The sequence below is a fragment of the Pagrus pagrus genome, assembly GCF_965226575.1.
Source record: "Pagrus pagrus genome assembly, chromosome: 19".
Taxonomy (NCBI): Eukaryota; Metazoa; Chordata; class Actinopteri; order Spariformes; family Sparidae; genus Pagrus; species Pagrus pagrus.
In genome coordinates, this window is record NC_140203.1 from 1,533,521 (window position 1) to 1,550,687 (window position 17,167).

The window sequence follows — 17,167 nt, forward strand, 5'->3', positions numbered from 1 at the left end:
TGCACACACACACACTCACACACACAGAGGCATGGTGTGCGGTGGAGCACGTTAAAACTGTCGATTGCAGCGGATTGATTGGGCATTGAAGGAACTCGAGCAGCCAAACAGTGGGTAATTTGGATCGATTGAGCCTGGACACTGTGAGCTGCTGGCTGCAGTTGGTTCGGATAAGTTGCAGAGGATGAATACAGACAAAGCTTTCTGTAAAGCTGCTTTGTGTGTTCGTGAGTTATAATACACGACAGGGTTTGTATTTAATAAGTATTATTGCACGTCGCCTCTAAAAGCAGCATGATAATGTCCATTGTGCTCTTCTCCACATGAATGTTTGTTGAAGTCGTAGCAGCAAATGAACACATATTTTGGTCACTGGTTCACCAACATGTTATTAAATAATCAATTAATATCTTTCTCGTTAATTAATTAGTAACAACTGGTAACTGACATGTCCTTTTAAACACTTCATACATAAAAGCAAGAAAATTAAACACCAAGTAGCTTTGTGAGTTTGATGTGATCTGTGTTACCGGATGGGTTTTATTCTGTTATGTTGGCCATCATCCGTATCGTGTGCGTGACTCATATCAGTACATGAACATTAGAAAAACTACACATGAATCCGTCTGCAGTGCATCACACGTCGTTTTCACACAGCAGCTCTCAGACTGGACAAACATCACAAACATGACTGCTGCACACACGTCTCTCTGAGCAGACAGCTGACTTGGTTGGTAACTGCTGCGAGGCAGAAGTGACACAGTGTCGTGTCTCGCCCAGTTTGTTAGTCAGTTCATAAAATCCAACCCTGAGATGTCGACTTTCAGAAGACCTCACTGCTGATCTTTGCCTCCCTCTGTGAAATCTCCAAAACAAGTAACGCAGTCGAATGTTCATCAGCAATTAAATGCAAGAGAGTGAATGTAACTTTACAACTTTATTGTCCAGCTGAGGTCAGAAACTCAGCAATCAACACAGTCTGCTATCACCAGATTATAATCTGTCTCTGCATCGAGGCAGAATCTTCCATCAAGAGTCAAGAAATGTCCACATCCGTACTGATACAGACACACCGGTTACTTTGCGGCTTTAATTAACGCCCTTATTGAATCTTGTCTCTCAGTTTCTTGTCAGATAGAAATCTGAATAGTTTATCTCATGCAGAGGCCTCAGGAGAACGATACAGAGACTGTAAAGAAACGGAAAGGTAAAAGCAGAAAATGGCGGGTAGAGTATCTGTGAAGGCGGATTGTAAGTGAGTCCATGATGGCTCTGTTTTCAGAGGTTTCCTCTGGAGCCTCCTCTGTCTGTGGAAAGAGTTATACAGAACAACAGCCCTGCTCCACGGAGAGAGAAGCACCGGCCGACTGGGGGAGCGTGGAGGATGTTTCTGTCTGTCTGTGTTCTTCTCATCCTTAACCTCCCCCTCCTCCTCCTCCTCCTCCAGACTCTCTCTTCAGCAGTTTTTGGCTTTACTTTAACTCTCGGTCTCGCTCTCGTTTCTCCCGCTCTGTCTGTCTCCCTCAGCCCGTCTCTCTTGATGCTGATGCTCTCTTTGACAGGCCTGTTGTTTTGGAAATATGCTAGTCCTTCATGTGTTTTTTTTCCCCGAGGCTAGAGGTGTGTGTAGTGAGATTGAAGGATAGATTTCTCACACACGGTGGCCTTGCTTTGTGAAGTAGAAAACACAAGTGGTGTGGATGCCTGTCTGTTCCACTCTGCTGCTGCCCTCCTCCTCCTCCTCCTCCATCTCTTCCTCCTCTCTCCCTTTGCTCCATCCTTCTCCACACTGCACACTGTGCCCTTGTCACTCACTCTCCCTCTCCTCCCCTCTCTCCCGTCCTCAGAGCGGCTGGAGCCAGAGGCCTCGGTGACGGTTTCCATGGGTATTGACTTCAGCGACTCGACACAAGCGGCCAACTTCCAGTTGTGGTGAGACAACCTGACATCCACTCATATCAAGTCATTTCTTTCTCTCTCAGACCTTCAGCTGTACATCTCTTTCACCTTCTTTTTTTCTCCCTCAAGTGTCTCCTTCTTCTTCTCTTACCTTTCGCCTCTCTCATTTGTTCTTTGTTAATTCTCCTTTTCCTACCCGCTCTGTGCCAGCGCTCCCAGGTGAGACATCAGCCACGATTGATCCCGGTTCACTGGGATAACAATTATTCCTCCAGTAATCAGCCCCGGCCCAAATCAACCTGCAGAATGCCATCGGCACCACCGCTCAGCCGATCAATAACCTTATCAGAAAATCTGTTCAGGATGGGGGGAATCAATCGGGCCCAAAATGCCATTCACAGAGCGTGAGTCGCAAGGCAATCAGAGGAGAAATGTTTAATACACAAACAAATAAATGTGCACAAAACACACACACTACACCGCAAGTCCTCAAATGTTCAATCACGTCAAGATGAATTTAAATCACAGAACAGAAAATATTCAGCAACAAGTCGTGATTTACAAGATTCCTGCTTAAAGGAACAGTTCACCCAAAAGTATAAATCCAGTCATCATCTCCTCCCTCCATGCTCCAGTCCACAAAACATTTCTGGAGCTTCGCAGCAAAACAGAGCTGCAGCATTCACAAAGGAAATATGTTTTTTAAACCCTCAATGTGCAGTCGAGCTCGTGCGCCCACTTCAAACGGGGTGCACGGCAACGCTTCTATCTGAGCAGCTACAGTGAAGCTTTTTGGCCTCTAAAAGGGTGTAAATAACGTCTTTTCACATCTATTTGGGATCTCTGGGCTTTCTGCGTGTATGGTTTTTTCTGTTTTTCTTTTCTGTGTTTGTCAGAGCTCCTGCAAACAAGTCGTCTTCCTTTGTTGTTGTTTTCCTCCCTCAGCACCAAGGAGGACCAGTTCAGTGTGTCCATCCAGCCGGCTGTAGGAGAGCTGCTAATGCCCAGCACCATGACAGAAGAGGACTTCAGCAAGGAGCAAGGTGAGTTAGATTGTCATCAGTGTTTGCAAAATAAAACATACGAAAACATTTAAGCTGAAAACACATTGAAGATCAAGTGCCGGATGGTTTGTTACACAGAAGCATCTGGAAAGGCACCGCTGGACACAAAAATAAATAAATACTCTGCAGGTGATTGGACGAATCATCTGTCTATCAGCGTCTATTACTGCTGACTTCAACCAGTCAAACTCTTCCTGAAGTCAGTTGGAAGAAGAGCAAAATTCCTATTTGCTAGCTAACTATTTCCCAATAGAGAAAAGCCTCCAGTGTCTTTCTTTGCTCTTCTTTAATGAAATTAACTCTCCAGTTCTGAAAGAACTGACGCTATCGCAGCTACGCTAACTGCTGGTACAGATGTCTTGAAACTGTTTAAAATATTCAGAATCGATACGCACCGATAAATAGATATTTTGACGAGACTAGTGCCTTTACCTTAAATGTTCAATGTTATGCTGTGACGCTGTGCTTGAGGTCTGGTTAGGTTAAGGCAAAAACAAAAAAAACACTAACTATAATGTTTTGGCCTTAATATCTGCTTCTGTCGCCACAAACACGGCTGGAAAATATCCTCAAGTCTCAGTTTTCACACTTATCGTCAATATTCACCAAAATCTGCCATTATAAAATATCATTGTAGCTGGAGAACAGAAGGAACATGTCAGCCAGGCTCATTACTGTGTTTTAAATAGTTTTTGGACGACAGTGGAGCTCTATGGATCAGAGGAAGAAGAAATATGATCCCTTGTCGATAGAAATAAAAAAAATAGGAAAATGTGAGAACAATCCTTTAAAGGTGATTTAATTGTCACAGAAAAAGTTGCCGTCTAAAAAAACATGATACAAGTATAAAATAAAATAAATAAAATTTGAGTAACCTGCCTCGTACCAACACGTCCTCCCCTCTGTCATTAAGGCACACTTCCTGCCTCTTACGAAGCACTTACTGGTGTTTCCAACACAAACATACAAACCACACACACCTGCAGCGCTGCATACTGCGGCAGCCGCTGAGAGCTGAGAGCGTACTCATATCTGAGCCATCAGTGTGCTCTTAAGTGCCCGCTAAATGCTGCTGCTGCCTTAATTAATCTTCATTCACTGTGTTTTGAGCTCTGCTGAATACAACCTGCACTCAGACAAAAAACGGGATTGAACAGAGTCGAACAACTCGCTTTACTGGACCTTTTTCTCTCTCTGGCAAATTGCTGCTTTATACCCATTGAGTGAAGTTAATTAATTCTTTCAGTCAACAGGTTTTCATTGTGTTTGCCTTTAAGACCTCTTTTATTTCTGCCTAACTTGTGCATATTTATCTCCATTCTTTCTTTCAAACCCTTGCTCATTACTAAGTGCACATGAACTCGCCCTCTGCCTCCAGTTAAGAGCCTTTTTTTAAAGCCCTGTTTGCATTATTGAAGAAGGAATCCTTTTTTAATGTTTAGTTACCGTCTAAATCCATTTTATCTTATTGGTCCATCACTGATGGTCCTGAAACCAGGTCTTGAAATACTCAGCAAGGTAAAGGACATTTTAGATGTGTAACACTGACTGTAGAATATTAATTTTGCTCATGGCAGCACAAACTTTTCTGCAGGGCATTTATTTTATTTTGTTTTACCAGGAAAGACACTGAGAACAAATTCGTATTAACGACGACTGCCAGACAAAGAGCCAGAAGACACGAACAAACGAACAACCGACAAAGAAGAGCGAGAAGAATTCAACAAAATGAAAATGTTATTATTAGTATCAAGTATCATTTACAAAAATCCATAGGTCGGCCCTTAAAGGAACGATTTGTAAGATGTGACCAGAATTTTAGTTTTAAACATTCAAAAAATGAACCAACATCATGAACAGAGTGAAGAAACAACAGTGTTGACGTTGTGTCAGAGACGTCTCTGTTCTGTGCTACAGTGATGTCTGCTGAAGTTAGCATGCTAACCAGCTAGCTCCTAACACCTCTTTGTAGCTCAGAGGTGAGCGTCTGACAGCCCCGTGGTTTCAGCTGGGAGATGTAAAAGCAGCCAGTTCACTTCAGTGGAGAAAGGAAATATTTTGACACATATTTTCCTTCTAAACAGAAAAATACAACCGTCCACCATCTGAATTCAAGTTTCTCTAAATCTTCTTCTGATCTTAAGATTTAAAAAACTGTTTTTAAAATAGTGATGATGATATTAAATGTTAACTACAGTCATTCTGCTCTCTGCTACAATCCAAGAACATAAAAGTCACATCTCGTCATATTTTAGCCTTGTTATATTTAACCTTTAATAAAATTGTACACCCTCAATGTTGTGTAAATGTTCTCTGGTATCGAGAATGGTATTAAATAGCAGTGTTTTTGAGGTATTCAGTATTGTGGCACCACTAACTGTACTTGGCCACTAATATTAGCTGCAGTAACTGACTTAAGTAGGAGTGAATAATCGTAAACCAGTGTTTGTTAAGACGAGAGCTTTTTGACGAGAGGATAAAGAAGGTGTGGTGTGTTTTGAAGGAAGTATCGTAGTAAATCAGATAGAAGAATGATACAATCGTGTCCCCGTAATCAAACAAGTGAAGGATGATCATTGAAACGGTCGTGTGTCTGGTGATGTGGTGACGGGAGAATGATCTGTTGAGTCTGCGACTGTCTGAGACGGTTCCATCTCTAGTGGAAATGTTGAAGGCAGAACCACAGTAGAGACATAATTTACCTTTTTGGGTCCACGTCTGATGGCTGAACGTTTTCTGCATCCTCTCAGGTAAACTCCTGGGCATGAACGAGACCTCGGCAACCATCACCATGGCAACAGCAAACACGTCCAGCCTGGCCATCGGCAAGCAGGTCCTGTCTGTCGCCAACATCGGGGTGGTTTCATCGAGCCAGAACAACTTCCACAGGTGAATGTACCTCCGCTTACTTACGTGACATACAGCCTGATGTTGTTCAGATAAATGTGAGGGTCTCTGTCGTCTCCCCTCGAGCTGTGATCATTACTGTGGAAATCTTTCACGTTTCTCCTAAATGAGCCAAAGACCGGGAGACTTGTCAGAGCGTTTCACACTGACGGACAGGTGTTTACAGCTTCATATCAGCTGTTGGAAAGGTTCAGCCACGAGGTGATAAAGAAAGGAGAGTGTATTCACAACAAGTGAGAGATTCACAAGGATTTATAACAGAGGAGTCAAACACACGCTGCTCTGTTATCATGTGAGACTCCACCTAAATCAGATTAACTTCGACCTTTGTTTTAATTTCCTAAACTGGTCGGATGTTTGATGCATAATTGAACTTTTATTGTTCATCAGTTTGTTACGGTGGGAATAGATTCTGTTAATGTATCTGAAGGTTAATGTTGTTAAATGAAATACAGCTTTGTTAGTGTTCGTGCAGCTTCATATGTTTGTGATGATCTCATGGATAAATATGTTTCATTTTTATGATTAATAGTGGATCTGAAATCAGAAACTAGAATGAAAAGTCAACTGGATGTGAGCTTCTTGTAGATATGTCGGTGTCGGCGGCGGCGGTGTAAATGTTGGCGCATAAATAACAAGAAATTATAGTGAAAATATCATTTGTATGTTTGATGTAAATTAGAAACGCATATTTTATCCTCCAGAGACGAGATGCACTTTAGTATCTGTCGCAATTCTTTCACAACCTTTTCTGTAGTTTTTACTCGACTACTTTTATTTGACAACTTAAGTTACTTGTTACTTTGCAGATTGAATGCTGCATGCATACTCAAACCAGCATGGCACTCAGTAGAGCGCATACCTCCGCCAAGGCCCAACAGTCCCCTTTTCTACTCACTGATAGATACCAGCCACCTAAAAGAAATGTCCTCAAGATCCATGTATTATTCTGTGAGAAGTTAAAGGAGCACTCTGTAGTTTTTTCAGAGAAAGATCTTCACTGACTTAAACTAAATAATCAAACTCTCTTTGTTTTCATGACTGAATAAACAAACTGACCTTAAAGGACAAAAACACAATTTATACTGTTTTACTTATATGTGGCTGACCCTGCCACCTTTCTAGCTTCAAACAGTGTTCTGGGCCCTTATTTTCCTCTGAGAGCAGCTTGTTTATTCACTGATAGCAAAAATACATATTTCTGAGTTTGTATTATTTCCTCATTAATGTTGTAAATATTAAAATTCTCAGTTTGAATTTCTTCTCCAAAACTACATAATGCCCCTTTAAACAAAAATGTAGAAAAAGTCAACATCAATCTGCATCGATCTGTCCCTTTTTCACCAAAAGTTAACAGCGTCTTTTCTGGGCCGAGACTCGTCCTTATTCCAAGTTTTCATGGGAATCGGCTCAATGTTTTTTCTGTAATCCTGCTGACGAACTAACCAACAAGCAAACAGACACTGGTGAAAACAACCTCCTTGGTGGAAGTAATTCATTTATTTTATTGACAATTTGATAAAATAAAAAAACACTGATTCTTATAATCAGTCAACCCAATATATACTGTACATAAATGTAAATACAGTATATGTATAATTTACTTTACGTGAAATACTTCTTTAAGCCTGTTTATTGTCAGAAAAGTACTTTTGATACTAACGTACATTTAATATCAGATACTTTCAGACTTTCAGTAATATTTTAACACCATGTCTTTATCTTTTCACTCTATTACTACGTGTTGGTACTTTAATAACTATGCTTTTATGAATGCAGTCGATATTTAAACCCACAGAAACGATCAGATCCTAAAGTCTCTCTGACTCTGTCGTGAGTCACAGTCACATAAATCTGAGTCTGTTTGTTGCGTCTGAGACAAAATGAATGTGCCTGTTACGATTGTGTTTTAGGTGGAGATTAGTTAAACTGTGTGTGTGTGTGTGTGTGTGTGTGTGTGTGTGTGTGTGTGTGTGTGTGTGTGTGTGTGTGTGTGTGTGTGTGTGTGTGTGTGTCCCCTGCAGTCGCACACACACACACATGCCAGGGGAATGCCCTGAGAAGCCTGGCTGTGTAATTGGTGTACACAGAGTGTGCTAATGAGCTTCCTCCTCTGTCACGCACACCCGAACACCTGATAGATAATTACACCTCCCTCTCTCCCTCTGTTTCCTGCTCTGTCTCTCTTTCACTTCATCTCTGCACCCCCATCTGTCTCTCCTTCCACGCCGCTGTCTCTCCTTCACTTCCTCTTTGTCTTTCACTCCATCCCTCTGCGCCATGCGCCGTCCTCCTCCTCCTCGTCGTCTCTCGGCCTGTCTTTTGTTACCTCGCTCTGCAGACGTCTCCCCGCGTCTCTTCGTCTCAGGTGATCATTTTTTTTGTGAACTGGAATGGAGGGAAAACGCAGGAGACGGTGGATCAGTGAGGGACGGTGAGACGGTAGCACAAGGGCACAGAGAGTAGAAGGAGTGAGTGGAAATCAATGTTAGCTCTGCGTCCAATAAGCTCATACTTCATTCAGAATAACCAATCACTCAAATGACGCCCCGCTATCAATCTCTCTCCAGCTAAACAGGATGACAGTCTCCCAATGTTGCCCCGTGGTCGTATAATAATGAAGACACCCTCCTCCATATTGTCCGCTGGTGTCCTCATGATGAGCATGCTGTCCTTAGGAGGTCCATTTATAAGAGATGATGAGGTTCCTCGCTGACAAAATCGTCAGTCCTTGTCTCCTCAAACAAAAAACAAGCAGGTTTGACAGGCGTGTTTCTGAGAAAACATCTCGAAGAAAGCAGGACTTGATGCTTTTGTGTTTAGGTTATTTAAACAGGCGATAGACAACTGTGACTTATCGTTCTGAAGTAAATACTGATGTCACAGTGTAACAGCTGTAGAAACAAAAAAGCACATCTGCCATTGTGCGACCAAACAGGAAGAGGCATTGTTTTCCTCGGTCACTGTCCCCAGGTAACGGTGCCACAACTGGAAGAACATTCACTGGATGGCGACACTCCGGTGTTGTGTCGAAGTCTGTTCCCCCGTTGATACGTGTTTCCTCGCACCACCGAGACTTGAGTCGCTTCAAACCGGCATTCACGATACGTAGATAACGACATCACAATGCGAAGACAAAATACAGCTGAAAAGGCAGAGGAACTGTTTTTTATGTGTTGAGGTTGAATTGAGGAGAAGCTGCTCTGTAGTCTGGTGCTACGGCACTAAAACAAATCTGACTTTGTTACACCGTCATATTACAGTTATTAGTTTTGAATAACCACTTATAAACACTTGCAAACATCTGTGTTTAAATAGATAAAATAATAATATTAAAAACAAGGTGGCGGTTGTCATACTGCTTTCCTCCACAGGGGCCGCCAGAATCAACACAAATGAAAGTAACGCGTCGGAGCTTTAACGGATTGAATTATTGTGAATTATGATTCGTTGATCGACGTAAAGTTATCTGCACTAATTTGATCATTATTTAATTAATCATTTAAGTCATTTTAAAGCGAAAACAATCCCTCGTTTCAGATTCTCGGATGTGAAAATCTTTAATTTTCTGTTAGTTAATTGAACTGAACATATGATGGACACTGTTTACCATCAAGCAATAGATGATGAACATAATATTTAGTTGCAGCCCTTGTCATCATGCTCCTTCCAGTTTGTTTGTTTTTTTCTTTGTTTGTGTTGTTTAGAAACAGCTTCATTTTCCATTTGACGTCCAATTTAAAACAATTTAACGTTCATCATACTGTACTCACTGTACTCTTTATTTATTTACTGCTCATTTTCTCCTGCACACATCCCCACAGAGTCCTGGAGAACAAGAGCCGTGTAATAATTACAACTATAACCAGCAATTATTTATGTTATTGATAGATCTGTTTATCTGAAATTAATTGTAAAAATAAATGACAGAGAAAAATGCTGGTTCTTAGAGTCAAAGATGATGTTTGCTAATGTTTGCACAACAGTTTAAAGATCGCAGAAATATTCAATTTATTACACTCAAAAGAAAACAAGGTGTTTTTTATTGTAATAAGTAAATACAAATCTGCAAGCGACAAATTTCTTTAGATCAGATTTGATGTTTAAAGACATTTCCCTGTATCGCACTGAAATGTGGCGTGTTGGGAGGTTGTGTCTTGTATTAAGTGTAATGAGATATTTTCGACACATATAATCGGTAAGATTTTGGGTTTTGCAGTATATTAGAGGAGCAACACATCTTCATATTTGAGGAGCAGAAACCAGAGATTGTTCGGCCTCTTTAATGTTGTTCAAATAATCATTTTAGTGATTGTAATCGTGGCGTTTTTGTGTGTGTTCCTGCTCTACATGCTTTGAATAACGCACACACAGAGCAGAGAGATCGATCTGATCGGATGCACCCACTGAGAGCTTATTGTGGAGGTCACTTGGTATTAAACGTGATGTGAGGTGACCTCCATCCAGGAGCCGTCTTCTTCTCCTCTGATCTCCCCAGAGAAAAGCTCCTCTGATCCGGCTACGATCACACGAAGGCTCTGCTCTCGGAGGGAGGGACGGTTTGGGTTTTAATACGAAGCCTGAGAACGAGAGGAGATAACACGGGTTCGGTTTAACAAAGCAGCAGCCTGCACTCCCCTCGTCCATCAGCAGGGTGCAGCACTGCTTTTCCCAAACAGGCATCAGGCCGGGCGGAGGGTGGGGGGGGGTGGATGCCACTGAAACACAGAAATTGATTGCTGGAAAGGAGGATGGCAATAAATCAAGCAGGAAAGCAAATGTAGAAAACGCTGTTCTTGTTTATGTCTAAACAGGCGGAATAGAATAAATGTGCTCTATTTTTCAGTCCGTTTGAAAGCAAATTTGATCGAATCCTGCATGCATTGCCAATCCCTCTGGTTAGAGCCTAATTTTCAAAAGAGAAAAAAACTGAAGCCTTTGATTTATAAGCTATGCTTTCTCTTTACTTTACACTTTGATATAATTAGATCATGTTCCTCTAAACACTGAATTCTCCTTTCTTCAGTGAATTCTTGTTCCTATTTCAAATTTAATTGGCTGTCATTTATAACCCGACTAATTAGACGTCTGCTCTCTGGTTATGATCTATCTTCGGAGGAGCGCAGTGTAACACTTGTGATACGGTTGTGCTGCAGTCGTATTTGCATGTTTAACCAGTCGTAGGGATCCTCGAGTCCTCGCTGAGTTAAATTCTTCTCCAGCCTCGGTAGTCGTTTGTCGTCTCCTGCCCTTGGAGCGCGGCGCTGCGGTCTGTCCGTATGGCCGAGCTCTGGAGATGTGTGGAGAGGTCCTGGTTCTAATTGGGGCTAATAGTTCTGGCCATCTGCCTGGTCTGAGTCTGCTCGCATGTGCTCTGGCCTCACTGACCACTCAGTTGAAGGACACTCGTCCACTTGTCCACATGGCCTGGAAACAGTAGCAGCCGCCACACGTTTGGTTTTTCTGATTTTAGTTATAATCGTCACACACTGCGGTCGCGTTCAGCGCCTGAGCGGCTCCGTTCTGTCAGATGTTTGTTTAAGATTCGGGGCCTCGTGCACTCGCTGTGGGTTAAGTCCTGCGTTCTCGGTTGCAGAATCCTCTGTCCTCTCTGCATGAGGGCGAATGTAAAGGTGAAGCCCATTTTGTGTTTGCAGTGGCAGGGTGGAGGGTGGAGGGTGGAGGGTGGAGGGGAGGCAGATGGCACACACAGGCTCTCTGCACTGAGGAGAATCGCAGATAATTGGAGAGCGATGCTTAGCCGCAGCCCTGACGATCGATGCCAATCCGCCTGCTCTAAGTCCAGGGGTTATGCTTTGCTTTTCTTTCCATACACTGCAATTAATCCAGTGTTTAGCCCGGTGTGTGAAGAGTGCAGGAGAATACCAATGACCCGTTTAAGGCCCGCTTGTCCTTAATCTTTCCCTTCTAGTAGCTAAAAATGCACTGATGTTGTGTTAGGTCTGATGTGATGTGGATCAGCTCCGTGCACCTGAACGTGCAAAGTGAGAATATTCAAAGCGAATACGCTCGGAAATCAAACACAATCACAACACGCTCTTGTTTCTTTCACTGGCTCTTATTACCACACATGAACAAAGGCCCACAGCAGCGTCTCCTGAGACGGAATGAAAGCAGCCTCGGGGTGGTGTTAACTGGCTGAGTAAATGATAGATTTATATCCTAAATCCATTAGCGAAGCCACAGGGACCACACAGACACCTCGGGCTGCTGACGGGAGGGGGGCAAGAGACGGGACCAGCATGTTTTCATGTGTTTACGACGGAAACACAGAAAATTAGTCAGGAAAATTATTTTTAAAAATGATTTTGCTTTTATTGTTTTTTGACGGTGATTTTTTTTTAACAAGCTCAGTCGCCAGAATAAAACGTTGGTAGTTAACGTTTCTGCAAATCACAGATTCATTCACGTTCACATCACATCGGCCACTTACAAACTGGAGTCACAGGAGCGCTCTGTAGATTTTGGAGAGGTTTTAATATTTACAATATTAACGCAGTAATAATACAAACTCAGAAATATGGTTTTTTTCCATAGCTAGAAAGGTGGCAGGGTCCGCCACATATAAGCAAAGTAAAACAGTATAAATTGTGTTGTCCTTTAAGGTCAGTTTGTTTATTCAGTCATGAAAACAAAGAGTTTGATTATTTAGTTGTTGAAGATGAAGATGAAGATCTTTCTGCAGATTAATAATCCATCTGCTTACACATAACATTTTGTGAACACCTGCAAACACATGCAGTTACACTTCGCCGTCTTTAATGTGATATAAGATACTTGTCGACGTGTCGAAGTCTGTTCCCAGTCTAATAATATAAGAGTTGTGTTTCCTGTAAAGCCGACTTCAACACAACACTGAATAAAAACAGGTCAGATGAATCAAAAATAACATTGAAGTTAACTCCCGTTTGTAAATGTAAATATTTAATCCTAAATATTTCAAACTTAATTACAAAACTGAACATTTATTTATCTTAAGAGTCTCGTGGCCCACACGGCGTGACCAACTGCTTTTCATGTGTACGACCAGTCCGCAGCGTCAGACGTTAACGAGACATCGGGACAGTTTACAGCCGAGTCTGTGGAGACAGAACCAGATATATTGAGACAAATCGTGATCTTTTTCTAACACTAACCAACTGGTTTTCTGCTTCAACCTAACCAGACTTCAAGCACAGTGTTGTCACCGCATAAAACTGAGATTTCAGCCTGAAGAAATGTAAAGTTTCAACACGTCTGTGGTTCACAGAAACACTGCCGACGTCTATTCTGGTGTTTAGGATGTTTCAGCCAATTTTCATGTCGCACAATAAAACAGACGTTTTAAATGCATCAGTCACTTTCAACACAAACATCGTCATGGATACAAGAACTTTACATCGTCAAATTAACAAAAATAATATTTTAAATCCAGCTAAAGAAACAAAACTGAAAATAAGAGCAGCCTCTCCGACGCTTTTAAAACACGTGTACAGTCATTTACATTTAGGTTAAAGTCACATTAAATAAAACTCTTTGAGTCATTTGAGAACACACAGAAGGTAACAGTGTTTGAGTTTGCAGAATATTTTGGTGTTTTTCTGAAGGTTGAAACATCCTGAGCTCACACTGAGAGACTTGGATTGATATACAACCTCTGAATTATTTAAAGAAGCGAGCGCGGAGCGGAGGGGTTGGTATTTTTGAGAGAAATGAGTCCTCTTGTTGAATGGCTTGTGTTTCCTGCTGAAGTGGCTAATATTTTAATTAAGCCTGAGGAGGACTCTCTCTCTCCTCCCTGAGAGCTCCCTGATAAACTCCCTCTCCTCTGTTGATGGTAATTTAGCAGCTCCCCAGAGACGCAGCCAGACACACACTGTGTTTTCGAGCCAGCGCTGCTTCATTGTGAATGCACGTCCCCTCGGTGTCCCCCGTCCTCCCTCCCCGTCTTTAACGTGTGCGTGCTAATTGGTGGACGTGCTAGTCGCTGCTGCCACGCAGCACGCCGTCGCCTGTCCAGAGGCCGTCCTGCGGGGGCTCTTCACAGGCTTTAGTCAGGCCTAAGTGGGGCTCTTTGTGGGCTGTTTGTCAGGCCTAAGCGGGCTGCCACGGGGGGTCTTTGTTGCGGGGATGTAGTGCTAAATGGAGGCAGATGGCTGGGAGTTAGCCACGTGAGGCTCCGAGCTGCAGAGGTCCTCTGTCGCCCCTCAAAAAGGGTCACACTGGGTCAGAGCCCCTGTCTGCCTCTTGTTAGCACTCTCAATGGGGACCATGTGTGCCCAGATTTGGCCCCGGTCTGCAGGGACCGTATCCAAGGAAACGGTGGACTGAGAATCCTCCCGATGGCCCGGAGGGAGCGGGTGGGACGGGGCGTCCAGAGGCTCCCATCATAGACACCCACAGTCCATAAAACCAGGCTGAAGGGCGTGTCTCCGCCCTAATAGCTCTTTAGTCAGCTGGGATAATAGACTGTCTGTTGATCCGCTCTCTGTATTTCCTGTCACATCACTTTCCTGCTTTGTCTCGCACTTTAGAGTCATTACAAGGTGTTGGAGGGTTTTCTAACGTGATGATTTATGAGTTTGAGGGAGAAATGTGAGTTAAGTGTGTGGATGTGTGTTTAGGCGACACATTTATCTCTTTTTCTGTTTGATATTTATCTGTTCAGCTGTTGGCTTCGCGTCCTGATGTTTAACGTGATTTATTTGTTATTGAAAAGGAAAAGGAGACATTTTCTTCAGTGATGGGACAAACTCATCTGCTCTTTCTTTAAGTGGGGAAGTCTCAGAGATGAGGCACGGCGTTAAAATTCAACATGAAAACACATTTCACCTTTTATAAAGATGGAATCACTGTGACGTCGTGCTCACAACAACAACAACAACAACAACAACAGCAACAGCAACAGCAACAACAGCAAACTTGTTTATTTCTGTTGTCATTTTCAGCCGTAAGTGTAACTTTTAAAGATGTGTAGTTAAACACGAGTCGGAGCCACCTGATGATTGTTTCATGAACTATATTGTTTAGCCGGCGTCTTTAATATCTTCACAACTGCGACATCTTACATTAACTGCTAATTGTGGGTAAATTCAAGCCGTCCTTTTAGTGAAAGTATTTTCATTAATGATGTATTAAAGCATCAAACATGCATTTAAGATTAATTAGAGGTGAAAAAAGAAACTAATTGTAAGTAAGCTAACAGAGGTTTTTATAAACAAACATTGTGATTGGTTCTTTACTGTTTACAAGAATATAAATGTAGTAATAGAAATAAAGACGTCGACTCATTCAGTGTACGAGTTAGACTGAGACTGTACGACGACCATCATGGTATCACAGTAAATATTATTATTAGTAACATTTAATTATTATTATTATTATTATTGTTATTATTATTATTATTATTATTATTATTATTATTATTATGGAGTCTTAAGGGCAGTTTTCGAAGGTTTTTTTGGTTGAACAATCACTTTATTATAATTTCACATAATATTTAGTTCTGACAGAGATGGAGTTTTATATAAACTATTATTTATTTTTGTAGTTACACTGAATAAAACTCAATAACGTAGATAAGAGAGTGAACGTGACACTGTTGGACCGCTGCAGCTGCAGAGTCTCATCCCACAGCCGTCGTCTTGTTCCTGCAGAGAAATGTGACGTACATTTTTATTTTTAAGTGACATGAAATACCAACAGGCCCTCGTCCTGCGCAGCAGGGATGTTAATGATTAATGATTAATCACGGTTACGAATTTAACCAGTTAAAATGTTTTAATCCACAATAAGAGATTTTACAGTATTACAGAGTATTTTACAATAACAGATTACAGATATTTGTTTTTCAAATATAACCAAATAAAACAAAATACTGGTTTGAGAAAATGTATTTAATTAAAATACGAGTAATTTCACATTTTACACAAACTGATATTTCAGCCATTTTGTCGCCTCAGTATTTGTAACCAGTTGTTGAACAGTGACAGACGAGACACCGTAATTAAAATGAAGTCATTATTTTGTGTTGTGTTTCTTTCTCCTGCACGTTCACACATTTTATTTTTGCAGACATTTTTTTAAAAATCACATAAAGGGGGTCGACAGATGGATGGAAACATTCAGTCGCTATTTAAAATTGTTTTGACTCCGTTTGTCAGCTTTCCTTCACGTTACCACGTTTAAACATCTGCCGCGACGGAAAAACAGCAGAGAAGTTACTTTTTAAAAAAAAATGTAATTAAACTTGAAGAAACGAGCTGCTTTGTCTCGTGTTCCTCTGGATGAAACACAGAACATGCTGTCAGCTGGTTTTATTCATCTCACTCCTCACTCCCATGATGCCTTGCACAAATTATGGACACGTCCTCTCACTTAACTGGAACCAGCGTTTGCCATAATAACAGGACGCTGACGCTCCACTGGTACGGCGTATCATTCGTACATGAAGATCTAGTTTAGCGACTGTATTGAGTGAATACTTCTAACACTGTTACTACTGTTAAACCCACTAAGCTCACGCTTCTGCAGCCTTGAAAGCTCCAGATGTACGTCATCACTGAAACCCCGGTATCGTCCCCAGGAAACTGGTGGATAAAGACTGTTTCTGTTCCATGACAAACTGGAGCTACTTCTTCTCTCCTCCTGCTTCAGTCTGTCCTCGATGTTTAGTGAAGCTGACTCGTGTCCTCTGACTCACCTGCAGGTTTGCCGGGCGGACCGTCAGCAGCGCCGCCGTGGTCCTGGTGTCTCTGGAGCAGAAGGAGTCGTGCGCCGCCCTGCTCACCATCAACACAGAGAAGAGCGTCATGGCGTCCATGTTGCTCCGAGACCTCAAACAAGCCCTCGCTCAGGCGTAGACTCCCCCCTCCTCCTCCTCCTCCTCCTCCTCCTCCTCCCTTCTTCCTGTAGTGAAGGTAAAGGGGAGCAACACCTAACGAAAGACTTCATGTATTTTATTTCTGTGCTTTAGGACGAGTCCGGCGGTACTTTAACATGTAGCACCTTTATCCAAAACACAGCAGCTGAAGAACTGGAGCCTGAACAGAGAATAAACTGGAACAACACTCAGCTTCTCTTATTTTTGACGGTCTGTCTTTTCTGATCCTGAAGCACAGAAATAACTTCATGAAGTCTTGAATTAGGTCATGTTCTCCTTTTAAAACTCACAGAAGGCAACACTGAAGTGGTTATACGTTTGAAAATGTGTCGCTTAAAGGGACAGTCCACCCCGAAATCAAAAATACATATATTTATATTTTCAGTGACAGATGTGTGGAGATCTCAGCCGTAGA

The 17,167-nt window shown here is 42.0% G+C and overlaps 1 protein-coding gene across 1 annotated transcript in view; it reads left to right on the forward strand.

Annotated features, from left to right (window-relative positions):
- Positions 1-16,943, forward strand: part of ap3b1a (adaptor related protein complex 3 subunit beta 1a) — a 61,304-nt gene extending 44,361 nt beyond the window's left edge. Inside the window, exons 24-27 of the mRNA XM_084382458.1 lie at positions 1,848-1,932; positions 2,845-2,942; positions 5,714-5,852; positions 16,579-16,943. Coding sequence (XP_084238584.1) covers positions 1,848-1,932; positions 2,845-2,942; positions 5,714-5,852; positions 16,579-16,732 — 476 coding nt within the window. The 3' untranslated portion in view covers positions 16,733-16,943. The remainder of the gene's footprint in view (positions 1-1,847; positions 1,933-2,844; positions 2,943-5,713; positions 5,853-16,578) is intronic.
- Positions 16,944-17,167: the final 224 nt, after the last annotated feature.